The following is an 18,484-nucleotide window of genomic DNA, read 5'->3' on the forward strand; positions in this document are numbered from 1 at the left end:
AACACAGAGTCAGTCTGCTTTTACTTTGTGATTGAATGGGTCAAGTTTGAAAATTACATACAAAGTTTCTGTTAAAGACTGGACAATCCTCTTCTTGCTTATAAATTCAGATAAAATTGACCCCACTGTACTCGGCCCTAAAAATCTTAGAAACATGGTGTCTAATCAGATGGACATGGGCAGCAACAACACTCAGGTAGGCTGTGTTTAAATGACAGAATGATTAACGGGGGATCCAAAATGTGCCAAGAAAATAATAATAATAAAAAATAACACACCATTAAACCACCATCACCAATCTAAACCAGTGATACAACAATTTTCTTAGCATGGAGATGGTGGTTTATAAAAGATTCGATTACAATCTACAACACGCGCATTTCAGAGTTGCACCCAGCATGGTCTTCTGCTGCTGCAGCCCATTTGTCCCTTTTGTAGATTTAGAGATGCTTTTCTGCATGTACTGCAGTAGACAAATGGCTCGTCGGTTCATAGCTCCAAAACATGAACTCTAAAATGACAACCAACAGATTATCACAGAGGGACGCAAGCACAAGCCAGATGTTCATGTAGCCCTGTTTATTACAAATACTGTAAATTCAGGTATTTTTATGCTCAACATTGTTAAGTTATTTACAGTATGCTTGATTAGTAATAAAGTAACAATATAGGCGAGAATATTAACGCTAATGATGTTGTGTCAGTTTTTGAGCCATTCTCATCTTGTAGAGCACAATTTGTAAAACATGACAATGACGACAGATTCTGACGTCTGAAATCTGAAGCATTTTTTTCTCGATACCAACAACAGAATACTGCTCTGTGGAAAGTGGAAACACAAGAGATGGTTTGACTGCAATCAATGTGGGACTTCCTTCTGTACAGAAACTACAGTACTTATTTGTTGCATACGTAGCGTTAATACCATACTAAAACAAAGCCTTTGCATTTTAACATTATTTGATCATGAAGGTAAAAGCCTAAACAGAAATGTTAGCATTAACACATTCTACATGCATTACCAATTTAAACTTTTATTTTTGGCTGCTTTCAAAATACATCATTATTTTGTACAGGTGACGAGCAACGTGACGACTGATAACCTGTACATATTGAACAAAGAATGTCATTTATGTGCTTTTCAGTGGCATCATCACTGAATATAATCTTTTACAAGATATCAAATGTCCATTCAGAGAAGAACACAGAGCTTTTTAGATCTTTGCTGTGGATCTAAAGCATAACTGCTACTAAAGCCCATTTAGTACAGCAGTTCTTTTCCTATTAAAATCCCAACTATAAATAATAGCTGAGCAATCTCTATAAACTATGCTAATCTGCACCATTCCCATCAAATAAAACATAAATAAAAATACAATCGTAAAAACAACATTCATACTACAAAACACAAACAAACAAAGGCATGATTGCAGCAAATGTAGGTCCCCACTGGGGCCCCTTCTGTGGAAGACTGGACTCATCCATCGTCATTATCAACAGTTCCTCTTCCTATCTGCTGTACATCCATCTATCGCTTCTCCTTGGCTGTGTCCACAGAAGCAGACGTCTCCTGCGGAGCTTCAGGTGGCTCTGTTGTTGTGTCCGTAGTAATCCGAGGTTTTACCTCTTTTGTGGAGCTGGAAGCTACTCCGTCTTTTGTGTCGCTCTGAGTTGCTGGAGAGCTTTCCGCCTGTTTTACAGCAGCAACATTTTCCTGCTTTACTTCGTCTGCAGGAGGTGCGTCTCCCTCTGTGGCAGCTATCGCTTTGCCCGTCATCTTCTCGCTCGTTTCAGCGTCCGACTTTTCCTTTGCTGCTGGTGTTGTTCTGTCTTCTAGAGGAGATGTGTCTTCCTCTACTGGGGGGATCCCCTTTTCTGCAGGGCTTTGTGGCTTATCTTTAACGTCAGCCGCACCGTCCTCCATCATCTCCTCTTCCTCGTCTATCTCGTCCTCTAAAGGGGGGATCATCTGTTCTTCCCTCCCACCGGGGAAGACCCTGTCTGGGTAAATGAGCTTCAGCTGCTCCTCGAAATAGTCCTCCAGGTACAAACCCGCACTGCCGACCTCTGAGGTTGGCTGGTAAAAAACAAAATTTCAGTTAAAGCAAAATAAAGGAAATATCAATTAAATAAAGCATGACTGGCATTTACAAAATAAAAAAAAAATACATAAATCAGACCAACCTTGTAATACTTAGCACAGTTGAAAAATATGAGCCTGACATCTGCAACAAAGCCCTCAGGACTGACATAACTTTCACCGTCTTTTGCCTTTGACTCCAGCTTCCTCTTTACTATTGACAAATCCATCGGGGTCTTTATAAGTTCTTTGTACCGTCTCGTCTCCTACGTTTAGAAGAAGAACAATAAAAGTTGAGCACCTAATCCAAGTGTTGTGTGAAACTCTCTCAAAAGTTATGAATCACTTTCATATGAGAAGATAGTTACAACAGAATTTATATAAAGTTACTGAGAGTGGAATGAGTAAAATTAAAAAGTACACGAGAAAAAAGTAACACATTGGCAAAAGTGGGAATAAAAACCCCACTTATTATAGTAAATAAAAATTTATAGATTTTTTTTTGCCTCATTTTACTTGAAATAATAGCACCGTAAAATAACATATCTAAAATAAAATAACATAAATAACATATCAGAATGCTCTACAGAAGTTTTGACTGAACATTGAATGCATCTTACTGAAGGAGAAGCTGGCTGCTGGAAGTCGGTGCTGAAGTCATTGCAGAAAAGACGAAGAAGCAGCCTCTCACATTTCTAGATTTAAAAAAATGTAAAACTTTGTGTAAAGTTTAAAAAACAAAACGGTGAAAATGTGTAAAAATGTAAATCTTACAATTTAATTGAAAAATGTACAAAGTACAAAGACAACACATCAAATATTGATTAAAGAAAAATTCTGCATCACATCACAGTTTAAATAAGGCTAAGTTCACACTGCAGGTCTTAATGCTCAATTCTGATTTTTTGTCTGCTTGTTCACACTACAAATAAAATGCGACAGCAAACATGCTCTAGTGCATGCGCAAAAGAAGACGTCACACAAGAAGTCTCTCTGTTTAGAACCAGACCAAACAATATTGTTTGACTGATGGCCTTAATATAAAGACTTCGGACTTTACGTTTCCCAATTTTTGCTTTAAGTTATTTTGTTATTTACATAACAATGTAAATAACCTAATAATGATCCTTATTGCTGCTTTAGAGAGGAGCGGTGCTTCAAAGGATAGTTGCAGATTTCTGTCAGAATCTGCAGATTATACAGTACAAATAAAATGTTCACGTTTCTCCAACGTTGTCTTCCCAACAGTTTCACTAACATCTACGCTGGATGGCCAGGATGGATGGCTTTTTATTTTATGTTCACACTTTGGTCAGTGCTAGATGTTTTTTTAAGGCAATGTTGACAGTGATACCCATTTAGGTTGGCTGTGTTTGGAGATGTTTGCCTGATAAAGTTGTTCAGCTTTCACGTCTGTGATTTTAACCTGAGCCATTAGCACTAATATACCACAAAACCATTGCAGATATTAGCTGCTGCACCAACAGTGCACTGGCCTGTCCCCTCTCCTCTTTAGCCTCTATGGAATGCAGTTTCATTGATTTTAAATGATAGTGACCAGAGAGATCTTACATAACTTTGGGTTTAGAAGCAACATTGTTGCTGTCCCTATGAACAGCAACAATGTTGCTTCAGGGACATGAGAACATTATGAAATGCTATTCTGAAGTCATTTAACCATTTTCCCCCCACAGAGCAGGAAATCTATCTCCAATGAGACTTTTAACAGGCTCAGACTTCTTTGATGCTCTTTTTAAATCCAACCTGACCTGCTGCTGTTAAATAACCAAATTATAGTTGTAAGACAGCGGTCCCCAACCCCCGGGTCACGGACTGGTACCGGTCCGTGCGTCGTTCGGTACTGGGCCGCAAGAATTTAGGCTTGGGTGTGAAATTTATGGTTTTCAGGGTTTTAATCTTTATTTTTTTTAATAATTTTTATCATTAACTCAATTTCCCTGGGTCTTTTCCCGTGTGTTATGAATTCATCTTCTGTTTTTTTGGTACCGGTACTGGTTTTATTTCATTTTATTTATCCGCGACACCTTAAAGGCTGGTCCGTGAAAATATTGTCGGACATAAACCAGTCCGTGGTGCAAAAAAGGTTGGAGACCGCTGTTGTAAGACATGTTTTTCATGGCAAGTCAGACCTTTCGTTTTTCCATTATGTACTAAAAAGAAAAGAAACTATGATACAATGCACTAGAAACTCAAACTAAAATCTTTTCAGTTGTAAAACAGAGGGTGCAGGCTGAAGGACTGAAACTAATTCGTGGACATAAATGTAAATGGCAGCTTGATTAGCATACCCTTCTGTCAACAGGTGGAAACTTTTCAGAGATGGGGGCATCCTTGCTGTCACAGTTGTACTCCATCTCGGGAGAGACAAGGTCTCTGCAGAATGAACAGAACCACTCGCCGCTGAGGAAAGATGTACGGTGAAGAAAAGCAGTTAGGAAACGCCCAATGATTGGACACCTGTTGCTGAATAAGATTAACATTTTATCTGCATAGAGCAGCCTGCACAGACTAACAAGCTAACTATGGGCAAGAATAATAACCATGCGCTCAACAGAGAGATTTTAGACTTCATCAATGCCAAACGGAGAAGGGATTTAAGACCAATTTCTACATTTATTCTATAAAGATAAAAAGGTGGAAGGTACAGAATTTTTTTTTTATTTCAGAATGGTTGAAGAAAAAAAATCTGTATTTTATTATGATGTTGATGGTCCAATATGCTTTATATACAACAACTATTACAGGCAATAACCATTTCAACTACACATGGCCTGTGGCCATCTCCCTGTACAACGCATCCACTTAACACACTGTTTGCTGCTACAACTACACATGTTTCTTTTCCAACTATTTATTTATGAGTGACTTGTGTATGTATGTATGTATATATATGTATATATTGTACTATTCTTAGTTAGTGTATTGTCTGTCTTGTCTTAATGTTGGTTTAAAATGGAGCACTGTAACAAAAAATAATTTCCCCCAGGGATCAATAAAGTATTCTGATTCTGATTCTGACAATGTTCAGACCAGCTAAAATAGTCTAACAGAGGTTTTAGGGATGAAATGCACTCCTCCTCATGCACCCTGTCCACCTCTTGTTTATTCATGTGTGTCTATGCATGATCCCAAAAAGGCATCTCTCACCTGGGGGATTCATTCAGAGTGGGAATGTGACAGGCCAGATGAAAAACTTTGGGACACTTGTCGCAGCAGAGCAGTTCTCCTCCGTTCTGACAGACAGCGCACCAGTCCTCATTAGGATCTTCTTCGGGCTCGGCTCTCTTTTCAGACTCTGGCTGCGATTGGGGCTGAGGATGCCTGTCTTTGGAGTCTGATCCAGGGGGTGGTGCTGGTGGGGAGACCTTCTGCAGCTGCCGGGGCTTAGACTGTGCTCCAGTGCTGCTATCTGGCAGGCTAGAGCCGACGCTGGACTGCACCTGTAGGTGGGAGAGAGTGAAAAAGGAGCAATGATTTTGAGGCTGAACTAATGTAAAATAGCAGCGGAAGCCAGTGGTATCCCTCAGCCTCCTAGCAGATGCAATAATCCTATGTCGCCTTTTTCTCAAGTTCTGGCATTCACAAACTTGGATGCTCAGTCTTTTACAGATAAGGGTTAAAAATGAAAACATTTTAAATTTGATGCAAGCAACATGCTGCCAAAATCACCACTACTACTGTACTAATACTGCATCCCTGCTCCTTTGTGTTTGGGAAGTGAGACCACCAGCTGTGTTTTTGAGAGCAATAATGTTTTCTCATAGTTATTTGATAAATGCTCAATAAGTTCAGGCCATTTTTGCCAAAGATTTTCCAATGGATGATAGGTCTGGACTGCTGATAGGCCAGTTTAACGCCTCCAACGTTTACTTTGGAGCCATGCTGTTGTAATATGAGCAGAATGTGTTTTAGGATTGTCTTGCTAAAATTAGGAAGTCCTAAAAAATAAAAAATAAAAACCACATTGGTGCATTCACATGTCTGAGCATTATGCTTCTCTATACTGTCACACATTCTGGAATTTGAACTTTTCTCCAATGGTGAGCTGAATGCTTTCTCTATTCAGGACAGAAGACTCCTGGAAATGAATTTCAATTCTTGATCTTTTAAAACATGACAAGTTTCCCAGCAGGGATGTGTGCATAAACTGGTAGCTTAAACGCTGCTGCTGTATATCAGTTTTGTCAGAATAAGCTGGCATCAAGGAGATCGAGGTTACTGCTCAGTTGAGTTGAGTGTTGCACATACCAAAGCAACAAGTTATTGTAATCACTTTACATTTTCAGTAATGCAATAATGTACTAGATTCAGTAATTATGCAAAATTTACAATTATTTTCTTACTGGCATTGCAAAAGGTTCTCCAGTTATCTGCACTCTAGGCAAATAAAAAGCTTTTTCCTTCCTGCCCATTTGCGCTAAAGTCAGATGAAGTGCAACGGTCTACAGCGGATATATGGGCATTACTTTTATTTTTACTGTATGAAAGGTGAAATGCAAGCTGCATGCAGAACAGATACAACTGTTTAATACTGCTAACAAAACTCAGTCTCTACAAGCAGCTCCACAAATGGCATGCTAACACAAAGCTTTGTTAAATCTGATTATATGCTGAACCCAGCCCGGCAGCCAGAGCCTGAACTTCAAAAGGTAAAAGCAGTGTTGAGCAGTTAGGCTTGAGTTATTATAGCCTGACTGCTATATTATTTACTTACATTTTCTTTGCATGCAAGACTTACCCTTTGCATTGTCTGGATACCAACAATAGTTTTCAGTGAGTTGTCAATCAGATGCAGTGATTTTCACCACAGATTTTCCTGTTTGTATACTGTATAACTATACACTGTATTTATAATACTGTGTAGTCACAAGCATTCTGTGTTGATTCTCAACTTTGTCTCTTATCCACAGACGGTTTATATTTCAAAAAGAATAACCACCTTTTTTGAAAATGGGCCGGTAATATGTCAAAGATCGATTTTTAATACGTTTTAGGAATGATACATTTGGATCAAAATGGCAAATCTGTAAATATCCTAAGTTTATAAATGCCACTCTTACGAAACGGACTTCGTCGTCGTCCTCAGGTTCGTCCTTTATGACAATAACAGGACCCGGAGAGGTTCTCCTTCGTCGCTTTAATGCAGGAGCTGATGGTGTCTCGGCAGTCTGCTTCCAAGAAGTCGTCCTTCAATACAGATTCCCACAGAGCAGTGTTTGATTTTTTTTTTAAAGAAAAAAAAAGTCTGCTATACATTCACAGTTAATCCATGATCACAATAATAAACTACAGGATTAAGTAGCACTGTGACAGATGCTCTGCTCACTTCTTACCCTGTGCTTCTGTCTGAAGATGATGGTTTTGCCATGGGGGAATTCTGCCTCCCTCGACCTTTAAAAGGAGGAAATTTTTTTATTTATTTGAAAACCAATCCCAAAATGGAGCTTTTAACTCAACTTCAGACCTTAAAAGCCATTTTTTGTAAATGAAAAGATCAATGTACAGATAATGACCTGCCATGTGATTAAGCATGGCTGTTTTGTCAGCAGTTGCTGAAGCTAGAATAGGAGGGAAATTGGGTTTGGGTACAGAGACAGTGATGGAGGGGACCAATCCACCAGGTTCACTCCTCTTGAGGAAAGATGACTCTGGTAGGCATCTCTAAAGGAAACAACGCCAAACAAAGTTCAGTTATCAGCAAATGCTTTCACTTTCTGGACTCATGTTGTGTCAGACTGAAAATCTTTATGATAACGGTCCTACAAACCTGGTGCAGTGACATCTGTGTAGCTGCTCCAGACGTGAGAGGCTGTGGAAAGCGGGAAACACCCTGTGACCCATCTGTAGGTTTAGGGGGGAAGCTGGAGGTATGGATCAGATCTCTCAAAGACTATATGTAGAAAAGACAAGTTCAAAGAACACTTAAAAGACTTAAAGATTTAAAAAAGAAAGAAAAAATGCATCAATTTGTCCCACTGTTTCATTTAGTAAAGGAAAAACAAACACTGATGTACTTAAATTTAACAAAACCTCACAACCTGACGTACCTGAGCAGCTGGGAAGCTCATGTTGTTAAGCAGAGATGATGTGGGGCTTCGAGGGTTGGGGTGGGAACTTCCATACCTGCGTCCTTGCTGTACCATGTTGGGGACACCTTGAGAGGGAGAGGAACCTCCATGGATAGGTCTGGTTGGTGGTGGGGGGCCAGGTAGCCTGACGTTTTGGTGCCATGACCACGAGTTAGGAGGGGGCCCCCTGGGGTGCTGTTGGGAAAGCTTGTCAACCTTGATCAAAGGAGTATTCGGCAAGATTAAAAGGCTACAGTATGTAGAAAAGTCCACAATATTTAAGAATATCTATGACTACATTTCATTCTTAGGCAGCCAAGGACAGCTTGAAAGATCCCTTTACCTGCATCTGGAGCTGTGCGAGTGTGCTCTGTCGCTGCTGAGCTGAAAGTGAAAGAGCTCCAGTGGGTGCTTCTGCTCTGGGACCTGTCTGGTGGTTGGTGATCGGTGGCCTACTGGGGCCTCTTTCTACTACCAGGGAACCTGCCCCAAAAAAGACAAACTACTACATAAACCGAAGACGCAGAACAATTTTTTTTTCTTCATGCAGTTTATGCCACTATCCCCAATATATGGAACCTAAATAACCCAAAGAAGTCCACGAATATTAATCAGTAGGATACCAAATGACTCAATATGACAACAGTCTGAACATCAGACTAATGTCACCATTTCTCTGATTGGATGATGGAGTGACTGAGGCAGCTCTTATGTGCTGATGGTCAGGTAAACTGAAAACAGTGAAATAACTTTAACATTGCCATGGACTGAGAGGGTGATGACCAAGAAAGAAACCTCTCCTCCAAAATCGACACCTTCAGGCTCAACTGAAACTTGCAGCTGTCCATGTGGACAACTTGGACGCTTTCTGGGGAGAAGTTTTATGGTCAGACGAGACAAAGTTTTATCTAATTGGCCTCAAAAACAAGGCGTATGTTTGGACTAGTAAAGATAAGGCTTTCATAGCAATGAACACTGCAGCACTTGTCAAGCACGGTGGCTGCAGCATGATGTTCTGGGACTGTTTTGCTGTCAGTGTTACTGGTTTATTGTACAGATTGGTTAGAATACCAAAGGAGTAGGACTTTCCTACAAATTCATCAACTTCAACTCTGATCATCAGCTGGGTGCTCCAACAGGACAATCATCCCAAACAAGCCATTCCAAATCTGAAATGGATAAAGCAGGCTAGCCTTAAGCTTCCCAAAGCCTCAACTATACTGAAAATTTGTGTACTATGCTTAAAGGCCGGGCCCTGTGCCATGAAATGAACCAATTTAAACGACATATAACAATTTTGCCAAAAACAGTTGTCAAATATCCAGCCAGAATTACGCCAGAAACTTGTTCAAGCTTCTGGTTGAGGTGCAACTTCTTAAGGGACATTTAACCAGATGTTAGTGGGGGGTGTTTATATGTATTTAAGTCTGTATCTATGCCCAGTGTAGATTAGAGAAAATCCGGAATAAATTCAAACTTGTGCGCCCAGTTCTTTTTTTCCCTAAATCGTTAAAGACGGATGCTGTACGAATCATTGCATCCTGCAAAAAGAACAGTTCAAAGAAATCATCAAAACCAAAAATTACCAGTACAGTCATGCCCATAGTGAGTCATCATTAATCATCAATCATGTAAACTTCTGACTACAACTGATGTAGGTTCATGCACGTGCATCAGCAAGATAACAAATGACTCAATACAACAATGTTAATCTTATGCAACATTTACCCAACCTAAAAATTCTCCAGTTTTGAGTGTGGGGGTTGCAGGTTTGTGTTTTTGTCCTTATATGCTTAAGCTGTGCAGAGACTTTTATAAAATATATTTACAGCCACATCTCCACATTTATTTTTTAACCAGTTGTCTTGATGTATGCTCAATCATCCAGGTAAGTAAATCCTAAAATGTTGAATCTGTACACTAGTTGCTCTGTTGTTGTCAGGCAGCTGACAGTAATTAAATACGACATACTATAACTATCTTAATTTATTTGGCACGTTATCTGGATTTTAAAGAAAGGGAGCAAACGATTGTCAAGAATTAGGACCATTCATTCATGATCATCATCATCAAATATGAAAATAAATGTGAGATGAAGGCTCTATGACTACCATGTTTTAAACCATTTTAGACCATAGCTGTAAATGCATAAAATTTACAACAATCACTTTCAGCACTGATAAGCATAATTGAATTTGAACTTTTAAAAACATACAAAAAAAACATCAGTAAATTTGTTGAATAAATAACACTAATGAGCAAAGGTACACATAAAATTTGGAGTTATTTCTGTTATCAAATGCTTGACCATAGAACAACCCAGTCATAACCTTTCTACTGTAGGGTCTTTGCCTCATGTTATAAAGTGTGGAAATCGGGCACTATAAAAATGGATTTGAATTTTTAGGGCCCACATGATCCTTTCAAATGTGCTGTTCTGCAGCCAGTTAGCTTTTGTTCTTGCTACCATCAGTATACATTGCCTCTTATACATGAGAGCAGCTGACAGCCTTACCGAGGTCTACATTTGTAGCCCAGAAACCGGAGCGACACTGGAATCGAACTGAGCTCTGAGGGACGATGGAGGGACTGCAGTGTGCTCTCATCAGGTAATGGATCTGGTAAAGGAGCTAGGAGGAGGAGAAAAAGACAGGGACATTTTAAGGTCACTGAGATTACCAAGTTTTGCAGATAATATTACATATTAGAAAAATGACAAAAACAAGTAATAGCTACAATGTACTTTATAGTGTACAGTAATCCACATTGCTGTTTGATGCTAAAAGTTACACACCAGTCTCTTGCAGTAGAGCAGAGCTGTCCCGCTGTGGCTAGCTGTGGCCCATTTGGTGAAGCTAATGACGTGGTCTAGGTGCCTGCCTAGAGAGTTGACTTCTTCCTGCTGCTTTTTCAAACCCAACTCATGGTCCTTAGTTAAAGCCTGGGGGGAAATGTGTAAGTTTATTTAAAAAAATTAAAATTAAAATTAAAAGAAACCCAAACATCACTACACCTAAAGAAATCAGGTCACACGTACCTCAAGCTGGTTAACCAGAATCTTTCCCTTCCTGTTGATCTCCATTATCAAGTTACAGATGGACTTCTTTATTTCATTAGTTACAGCTTTCCGATTTTCCTCAACTTGCTGCAGTCTGTGAAGTGAAATTCATATAATGCTCACTTTAATCTGGATTTTATTTCAGTCTAATTTTTAAGGGACTTTATTATTCTTTTTCTTTTCCACATGTTAATTTTAAACGATCAGGTCATCGTGTATGCCAGAATTCCCTGTAGCCATAAGCTCCAGATTTAAACAGTGTTTTCTACTCTTGACTCTACGCAGGTGGATGTTGTTAATATGGCCATCTCAAGCACACAGAGCTGGCTGTGAGCACAGCGGCCCCACCCAACTGCTGTTTACAAAGCGCAGCCAATCAAAGGAAGGATGGTTTAAAGGGGAACTGCTAATTTTAGAAAGCGGATCAACTGAGAGTCCGCATTGAGGCCCAGGAAAAGTTAAATAAAGATGACTTGAAACAGCAAGTCACGTAAAGCTACTGGAGTGGAATCCAAGAATATAAATCAAGTGGAAATCCCTTTTAATTTAATTAAAACCAAAATCCTAAATTCATACAGCTCAATTTTCCACTTCAATATTTTTTATGGCAAAACGCTTTATATCTGCAGTGGAGCTAAAACAGGTTCTCTGATCAAGCTCCAGCTGTGCAGAGTAAATTTACCCGCCGTTGATGCAGCTGGATACTTCCTCGATGGCTTTTCTTTTCTCTTGCAGCTGCTGCGTCATGGTCTCGAGACACTGCCTGTGGTTTCTGTATGCATCCTCTAAAAACTGGTAGCTAAACACAAAGATGTTTAAGCATGAATAATCAGGTACAAATAGACACCTGTTATCAAACAACACAACATGGAAAAATTGTGTGTTTAAAAGCTGTGGCAGGCTTAACCACAATGCACTTAATTGTGCTGCAACACCATTGTCTTAAACAGCTATAAACCTACTGTGAATAGAGAAATACATTCTCCATACTTGTGATCTTTGTGCTTAAGGAGCTGACAGTCTCGGCAGGTAAGTCGGTCACAAGTCTCACAAAACAGCTTCAGCGGTTCCTGCTTGTGGATGTCACAAAAGACGGGTCTCTGTGTGGATAGGCTGACAGCATCTGGTGTATAAACAAGGAGGGAAGCGTAACGTCACAGATCAGGAATGTCACGGAGAAGAATCACCATGTTAACAATTACAGGAAAAACAGGTGGCTTTCCTGGAAAGAAAATACCTGGAGACATCTCCTCCTTCTGGCGTATGGTGTGGTCCCTGGTAAACTTAACCCTCTGGTGTGCCTCAATGCACGTGACACACAGAAACTCCACGCACTCCACACAGTAACCTGTTGCCTCTGTGTTGTCATCACAGCTCATGCACACCTTTAAAGACAAAAATCAATGGAAGGGTAAAAATAAAATCAGTTGTGTAGTTACAGGAATGTGGTATCACAATAAAATCAAAGCTCAGGGAAAGGAACAGCTCAGGTTATAAGCTCAACGACTAACCTGCGTGGTTTTCTCCACAGTGCTGCTTGGCACCTCGGCAGAATCCTTTACAAAGAAATTGTCCAGCACATCCATCTCCCAGCACTCTTGTCTGCATACTGGACATCGAATGCCCACCACTGGAGTGAACACAGACATTACTAAAGACATTAGCTCAAAAAACACCATACGAAACACGGCCGCTTAAAACAAAGCTCATCCCTCAGACTGCTCTAAACACTCCATTTCAGACAGTCTGGTTCTACTCTTGATTTTCTCCCTTTAAGGACTTTATTTACAGGATAATGCAGAACTGCATGAGATCTATATGATGTCTAAATAATACTGTAATGAAGACTCTTTTAAATCAACTGATTGTAAAGGTCGTATTATCAGCGCTAATTAAGCCTGTTTCAAAAACAGAAAGAACAGTTTGAAACTGCTGCAGAGAAATTGAGATGACACAGTGGACTTCTAAGGAGTCAGAAATAAATCAAGCATAACTAAAACGAATTTTTCTGCTCAGGAACGTAAGCAAATAGCTGTGATTTGGGATCTAAATCAAAAAATAATAATGCCTGTTTTTTGTAAAATTTTAAAATTCATCCATAACAAGAAAAATTATATTTCAGCAATAACAATATAATTTTGAGTAAAGAGCGTACGCATTCTGGTGGATTAACCATTACAGAAAGATAAAAAAATGATTTTGGTAATTATCACTACTGTTAATTTACGGCAGCTGTTACATAAACTTTACATTGGGTGATGGGCTAATAAATGAGTTAAGCACTATCTCTCTCTCTCTCATATATATATATATATATATATATATATATATAAAAATTCGTTTTAGTTATGCTTGATTTATTTCTGACTCCTTAGAAGTCCACTGTGTCATCTCAATTTCTCTGCAGCAGTTTCAAACTGTTCTTGCTGTTTTTGAAACAGGCTTAATTAGCGCTGATAATACGACCTTTACAATCAGTTGATTTAAAAGAGTCTTCATTACAGTATTATTTAGACATCATATAGATCTCATGCAGTTCTGCATTATCCTGTAAATAAAGTCCTTAAAGGGAGAAAATCAAGAGTAGAACCAGACTGTCTGAAATGGAGTGTTTAGAGCATGTATGTGTGTGTTAAAAATTTAATAGTAATGATTGCATTTTTATCTTTTAAGGCTTGTAGAAAGAGCCATTTCAAATATAGGGGGCTGAATTTTAAAAATCAGATATGTTAAAACACATGAGGTGTATTTAAACCATGAAGTTTATTGTGATACTTCAAAAAAATAACAATTTCAATTAGACTTTTCTAAATAGACTTTGTCTCTAGTAGTAACATTTCAAAAAAATTGTGATAATGTTCTTCCCTACTTTCCTAAAATTAATTTTTAAAAATTCATATTTTTATATCACTTGTTTATTGTGTTTATTTATTAAAACTTGGAACTTTTTTGTTGCAATTTTCAAACTCTCATATCTTTAAGACATATTAAAGTGTGCAGCATAATGCTGGAGATTATCTATCAATCTGTAGTAGCTGTTATCCATTTCAGTGTATGTGTGTGTGCGCATGTTTGGGGGAGCGGGGACAGTTGTCAGTCCTAGAGATGACAGCAGGACCAACAAACCTTTCAACATCATTGGCCAAAGTCTAGAGGCTGGAGTGGAGAGACAGCAGGAGTTGAGTCAAAAACTCCTGCCGTGAGTCAATAAGGGACAAAAGATCATAGAAAACTGCTCTCCTTTATGGACATGGACTGTTCCACTCCATACTGATGCCCGATTTAGACTAGACCCCTTTTAACTCCACGCAGTAACCTTCCACCTAACCCACTGTGCGCCTCCCGATAAATCTAACATTACATGACTACACAGTAATTTGGGGGAATTGATGTGGAATAGCCCACACATAATCAAAACGTCATGGTTTGCTTATCACAGACAAACTTTATCTGTGAGCCAATTTTCCTCACATGACTTGCTGTTGTCAACTTGGCCTTGGGTGTCGCGTCTTGGTTCGGCACTCATGAAGGGGGCAGGTAGGCACCTCTTGCAGAAGGAGTGGAGACACGGCAGGAGTTTGGGCTCCCTGTTGTGAAAGCTCAACTTGCAGACAGGACACGTATCCATGAGCCCGAATGTGGCTTGCTGTTTCAGTCTCTCTTCTTCCGCTGGTAAACTTTCTGCCTCGTTTTCCACGATGATGACAATGTCGTCGTTTTCAGCAGTTTCGGCACTTTCGTCCATTGTCTCAGTCGCTACAGCTACCCGAGCTTTTCAATCAGTTAATCAACACACTTAGCGTTACAGTCGAAAACAAAGAACAGCTTTTATTCCTCTGACTTAAAGAAGATAAATATTAAACGATTACTGCATTAAAACCAAGGTTCATTCATGCTTCACGCAGTATTGCTTAACTGTACAGCAGCTTTAGTTAACTAAAGTGCATTTCTGTCCTTTAGGGAAGCTACGTTAGCATCGTAGCCTAGTTTTACTGTGCATATGCTAAACGCGTAAAAAAACACTCCATGGTCTGTGGCGGGTCTTATCAAAACAACAGAAAGATAACCGCACACAGTAAATTATTGATTTAAACAAGGCTACACATACTGTGTTCTAAAGCTCACATATTAGCAGGGATTGTCGACTGTCTGTGTATTCGCAGCTAAAAACACATACCATATAATACCCACACGGCACCGCGTTATTTTAACGCGTTTACGGTGTCCTGGTGAGGACAAACTACACATGGAACGACTTGATATTTTGACGAGATATTATAAGATAAGATAAGATAACCTTTATTAGTCCCACACGTGGGAAATTTGTTTTGTCACAGCAGGAAGTGGACAGTGCAAAAGTTATGAGGCAAAAATTAGAATACAATAAGAATAAATACAGTACACAACTGTACAGAATAGAATAAAATAAAATACTATATACAGTAGAATAAAATAAAATAAATATACAATAAGATAAAAATAGAATACAAATACAAATACTATATACAACTGAGTAAAAATACAACGATGACAGAAAGGATTATTGCACTTAGTATTATTGCATATGTATGGATGTGTGTGCTTGATCAGTTAAAGTCTTTATTATGGAGTCTGACAGCAGTGGGGAGGAAAGACCTGCGAAATCTCTCCGTCCCACACCGTGGGTGCCGCAGTCTCCCACTGAAGGAGCTGCTCAGTGCTGTCACAGTCTGCTGCATGGGGTGGGAGATGTTGTCCATCAGGGATGACAGCTTAGCCGCCGTTCTCCTGTCACTCACCACCTCCACTGGGTCCAGAGGGCATCCTAGAACAGAGCTGGCCCTTCGGATCACCCTGTTCAGTCTCTTCCTGTCCCCAGCAGAGATGCTGCCGCCCCAGCAGACCACGCCATAAAAGATAGCAGAAGCCACAACAGAGTCATAGAAGGTCTTCAGGAGTGGGCCCTCCACTCCAAACGACCTGAGTCTCCGCAGCAGGTACAGCCTGCTCTGCCCTTTCCTGTAGAGGGCGTCTGAGTTATGAGTCCAGTCCAGTCTATTGTTCAGATGAACACCAAGGTACCTGTAGCTGTCCACAGCCTCAATGTCCATACCTTGGATGTTCAGTGGTTGCAGTGGAGAATGCTTGTGCCTGCGGAAGTCTACCACCAGTTCCTTGGTTTTACTGGCGTTGATCTGGAGGTAGTTCAGCTGGCACCAGTCCACAAAGTCTTGGGTCAGACCTCTGTACTCCTTGTCGTCCCCATCAGTGATGAGGCCGACTATTGCAGAGTCATCAGAGAACTTCTGCAGGAAGCACTGGGTGGAATTGTGGGAGAAGTCTGCAGTGTAGATGGTGAAGAGGAACGGAGCCAGAACCGTTCCCTGTGGGGCCCCTGTACTGCAGACGACCCTGTCCGACACACAGCCCTGAGTCCTCACATACTGTGGTCGGTCGGTGAGGTAGTCCAGGATCCAGGTAGTGAGGTGATGGTCCACTCCAGAGTTCACCAGCTTGTCCTTTAGAACCGAGGGAAGAATGGTGTTGAAGGCACTGGAGAAATCAAAGAACATGATTCTCACAGTGCTTCCAGCGATCTTCAGGTGAGAGAGGGAACGATGTAGGAGGTGAATGACGGCATCATCCGCTCCAATGCCAGGCTGGTAGGCAAACTGAAGTGGGTCCAGTGATGAGCTTATTAGGCGCCGAAGCTTATGTGGCTTATATTAACCCTCTACTGCATAGTTTTGCCCTGAGGCAACAAACCACATTTTCATGCCTTACACTGGCCCTTCAAACAAACAAAAAAAACTTTCTTTTTTTTAAAATTTTTCTCAAATAATGCTACCAGGCACATATCTTTCCAATAAAATGATGAGTTGAAGGTGGTGTGACTTTATTTTTGGGGCGGGGAGGACCCCTTTCTGCAAGCTGCACTCCATGAGAGGCATCTCCATTAGGAGGCAAGATAAAGATAACTATTTTACATGTTTATAGTGAAATAAATGTATATAAAAATACTTGTATGTGCATGAATATGTTAAGAAACATATTTGATTGTTTGTTCTACTTTTTAAAAATTATTTATACAGTAAAACTGTTAATTTTCATTTGTTGCCTCAAGGCAACACTGTGCAGTTAGCCTAATTTTTTTCAGGCAATATAATGCATTAGCATATGTGTGTAGAGATGTGTTTGTGTGCATTTATATGATCATAGTCAATGTGTTTTACTTTGCAATCTACTCATAATTACAGGACATTGACGTAAAAACCTTTTATGGAAGGAAACCAAGGGAATGTGCACTTTCTGTCCTCAGAAAGTGAGGACAGTGAGCTATCATAGAGTGACAGTGAAGTAGAGGAGTGGGTCCTTGAATCAGGTTTGACGGACACTTAGGAGCTCAGGGGTCAGTTGGTAAAGTAATTGTGTCTGTGTATGTGTTAGTGTGTGTGTGTGTGGTCGTGTATTACTTATTGTTGTGGGGACAAAAAATTTGTCTACACACTCACATTGTGAGGTCTCGCCTACTTTATGGGGACAAATTGCAAGGTAAATCATTCAATTTCAATTCAATTGTCCCCAAAAGTGATGGAAACACAACGTGTGTGCGTGCATGTGCATGGGGTTAGGGTCAAATGTTGGATGTATTTTGGTGTTTCATTGTTCTGTGAAATGTTTACATTGTTTATTTGTTGCTTATTTATTTGTTCATCCTTGTTGTACTTATAAAACTTATTATAGAATAACTTGGTGTTTGACTACCCTTGTCGCACAGTGTTGTCTTGAAGCAACAAACCAATATCTGTTTGGAGGGGGGGGGGGGGCAGGGTGTCAAATTTTATGATTTATATACTATTAGGCAGAGGTGTGGACTCGAGTCACATGACTTGGACTCGAGTCAGACTCGAGTCATTAATTTTATGACTTTAGACTTGACTTGAAAAAATGTTCTAAGACTTGTGACTTGACTTGGACTTTTACACCAATGACTTGGGACTTGAATTGGACTTGAACCGGTTTACTTGAAAAGACTTGATATTTTACCCCAAATATAAAATTTAACATGCATATTATATAGAGATTGAAAATGTGACGTCATTCACGGGTAGAACCGCAAAGGATTCTGGGAACTCGTGGCAAGCGGTACTAGCGCACGCAGGCTTTCAATTGAAATCAGTTATACAGCGATAAAAAGAAACACAAAAATGTCAAGAAGCCGTTGTATTATTAACTGCAATAGCCGGTCGCATGACAGCCACGAGAAGCTGACGGGTA

General features: G+C 39.9%; 1 protein-coding gene across 3 annotated transcripts; it reads right to left on the minus strand.

The window, feature by feature from the left end:
* Positions 1-562: 562 nt before the first annotated feature.
* Positions 563-15,417, minus strand: trim24 (tripartite motif containing 24). 3 transcript variants are annotated; one of them, XM_026147345.1, is made up of 19 exons: positions 14,699-15,417; positions 12,739-12,857; positions 12,465-12,612; positions 12,218-12,350; positions 11,910-12,026; positions 11,207-11,321; positions 10,964-11,110; positions 10,685-10,799; positions 8,513-8,652; positions 8,149-8,364; positions 7,869-7,991; positions 7,615-7,762; positions 7,435-7,492; positions 7,162-7,288; positions 5,249-5,541; positions 4,390-4,501; positions 2,701-2,775; positions 2,185-2,346; positions 563-2,077 (listed from the first exon to the last, which is right to left on the minus strand). In XM_026147345.1, exons 1-19 carry the CDS (start codon positions 14,970-14,972, stop codon positions 1,529-1,531), a joined length of 3,171 nt encoding a protein of 1,056 aa, XP_026003130.1. In that variant the 5' UTR covers positions 14,973-15,417; the 3' UTR covers positions 563-1,528. The 3 variants fall into 3 exon arrangements, with proteins under 3 accessions (XP_026003130.1, XP_026003129.1, XP_026003128.1); XM_026147344.1 differs by having other exon boundaries at positions 7,171-7,288; positions 8,149-8,385; XM_026147343.1 differs by having other exon boundaries at positions 8,149-8,385.
* Between the last annotated feature and the right edge of the window lie 3,067 nt (positions 15,418-18,484).

This window comes from Astatotilapia calliptera, chromosome 17, assembly GCF_900246225.1.
Source record: "Astatotilapia calliptera chromosome 17, fAstCal1.2, whole genome shotgun sequence".
Lineage (NCBI taxonomy): Eukaryota > Metazoa > Chordata > Actinopteri > Cichliformes > Cichlidae > Astatotilapia > Astatotilapia calliptera.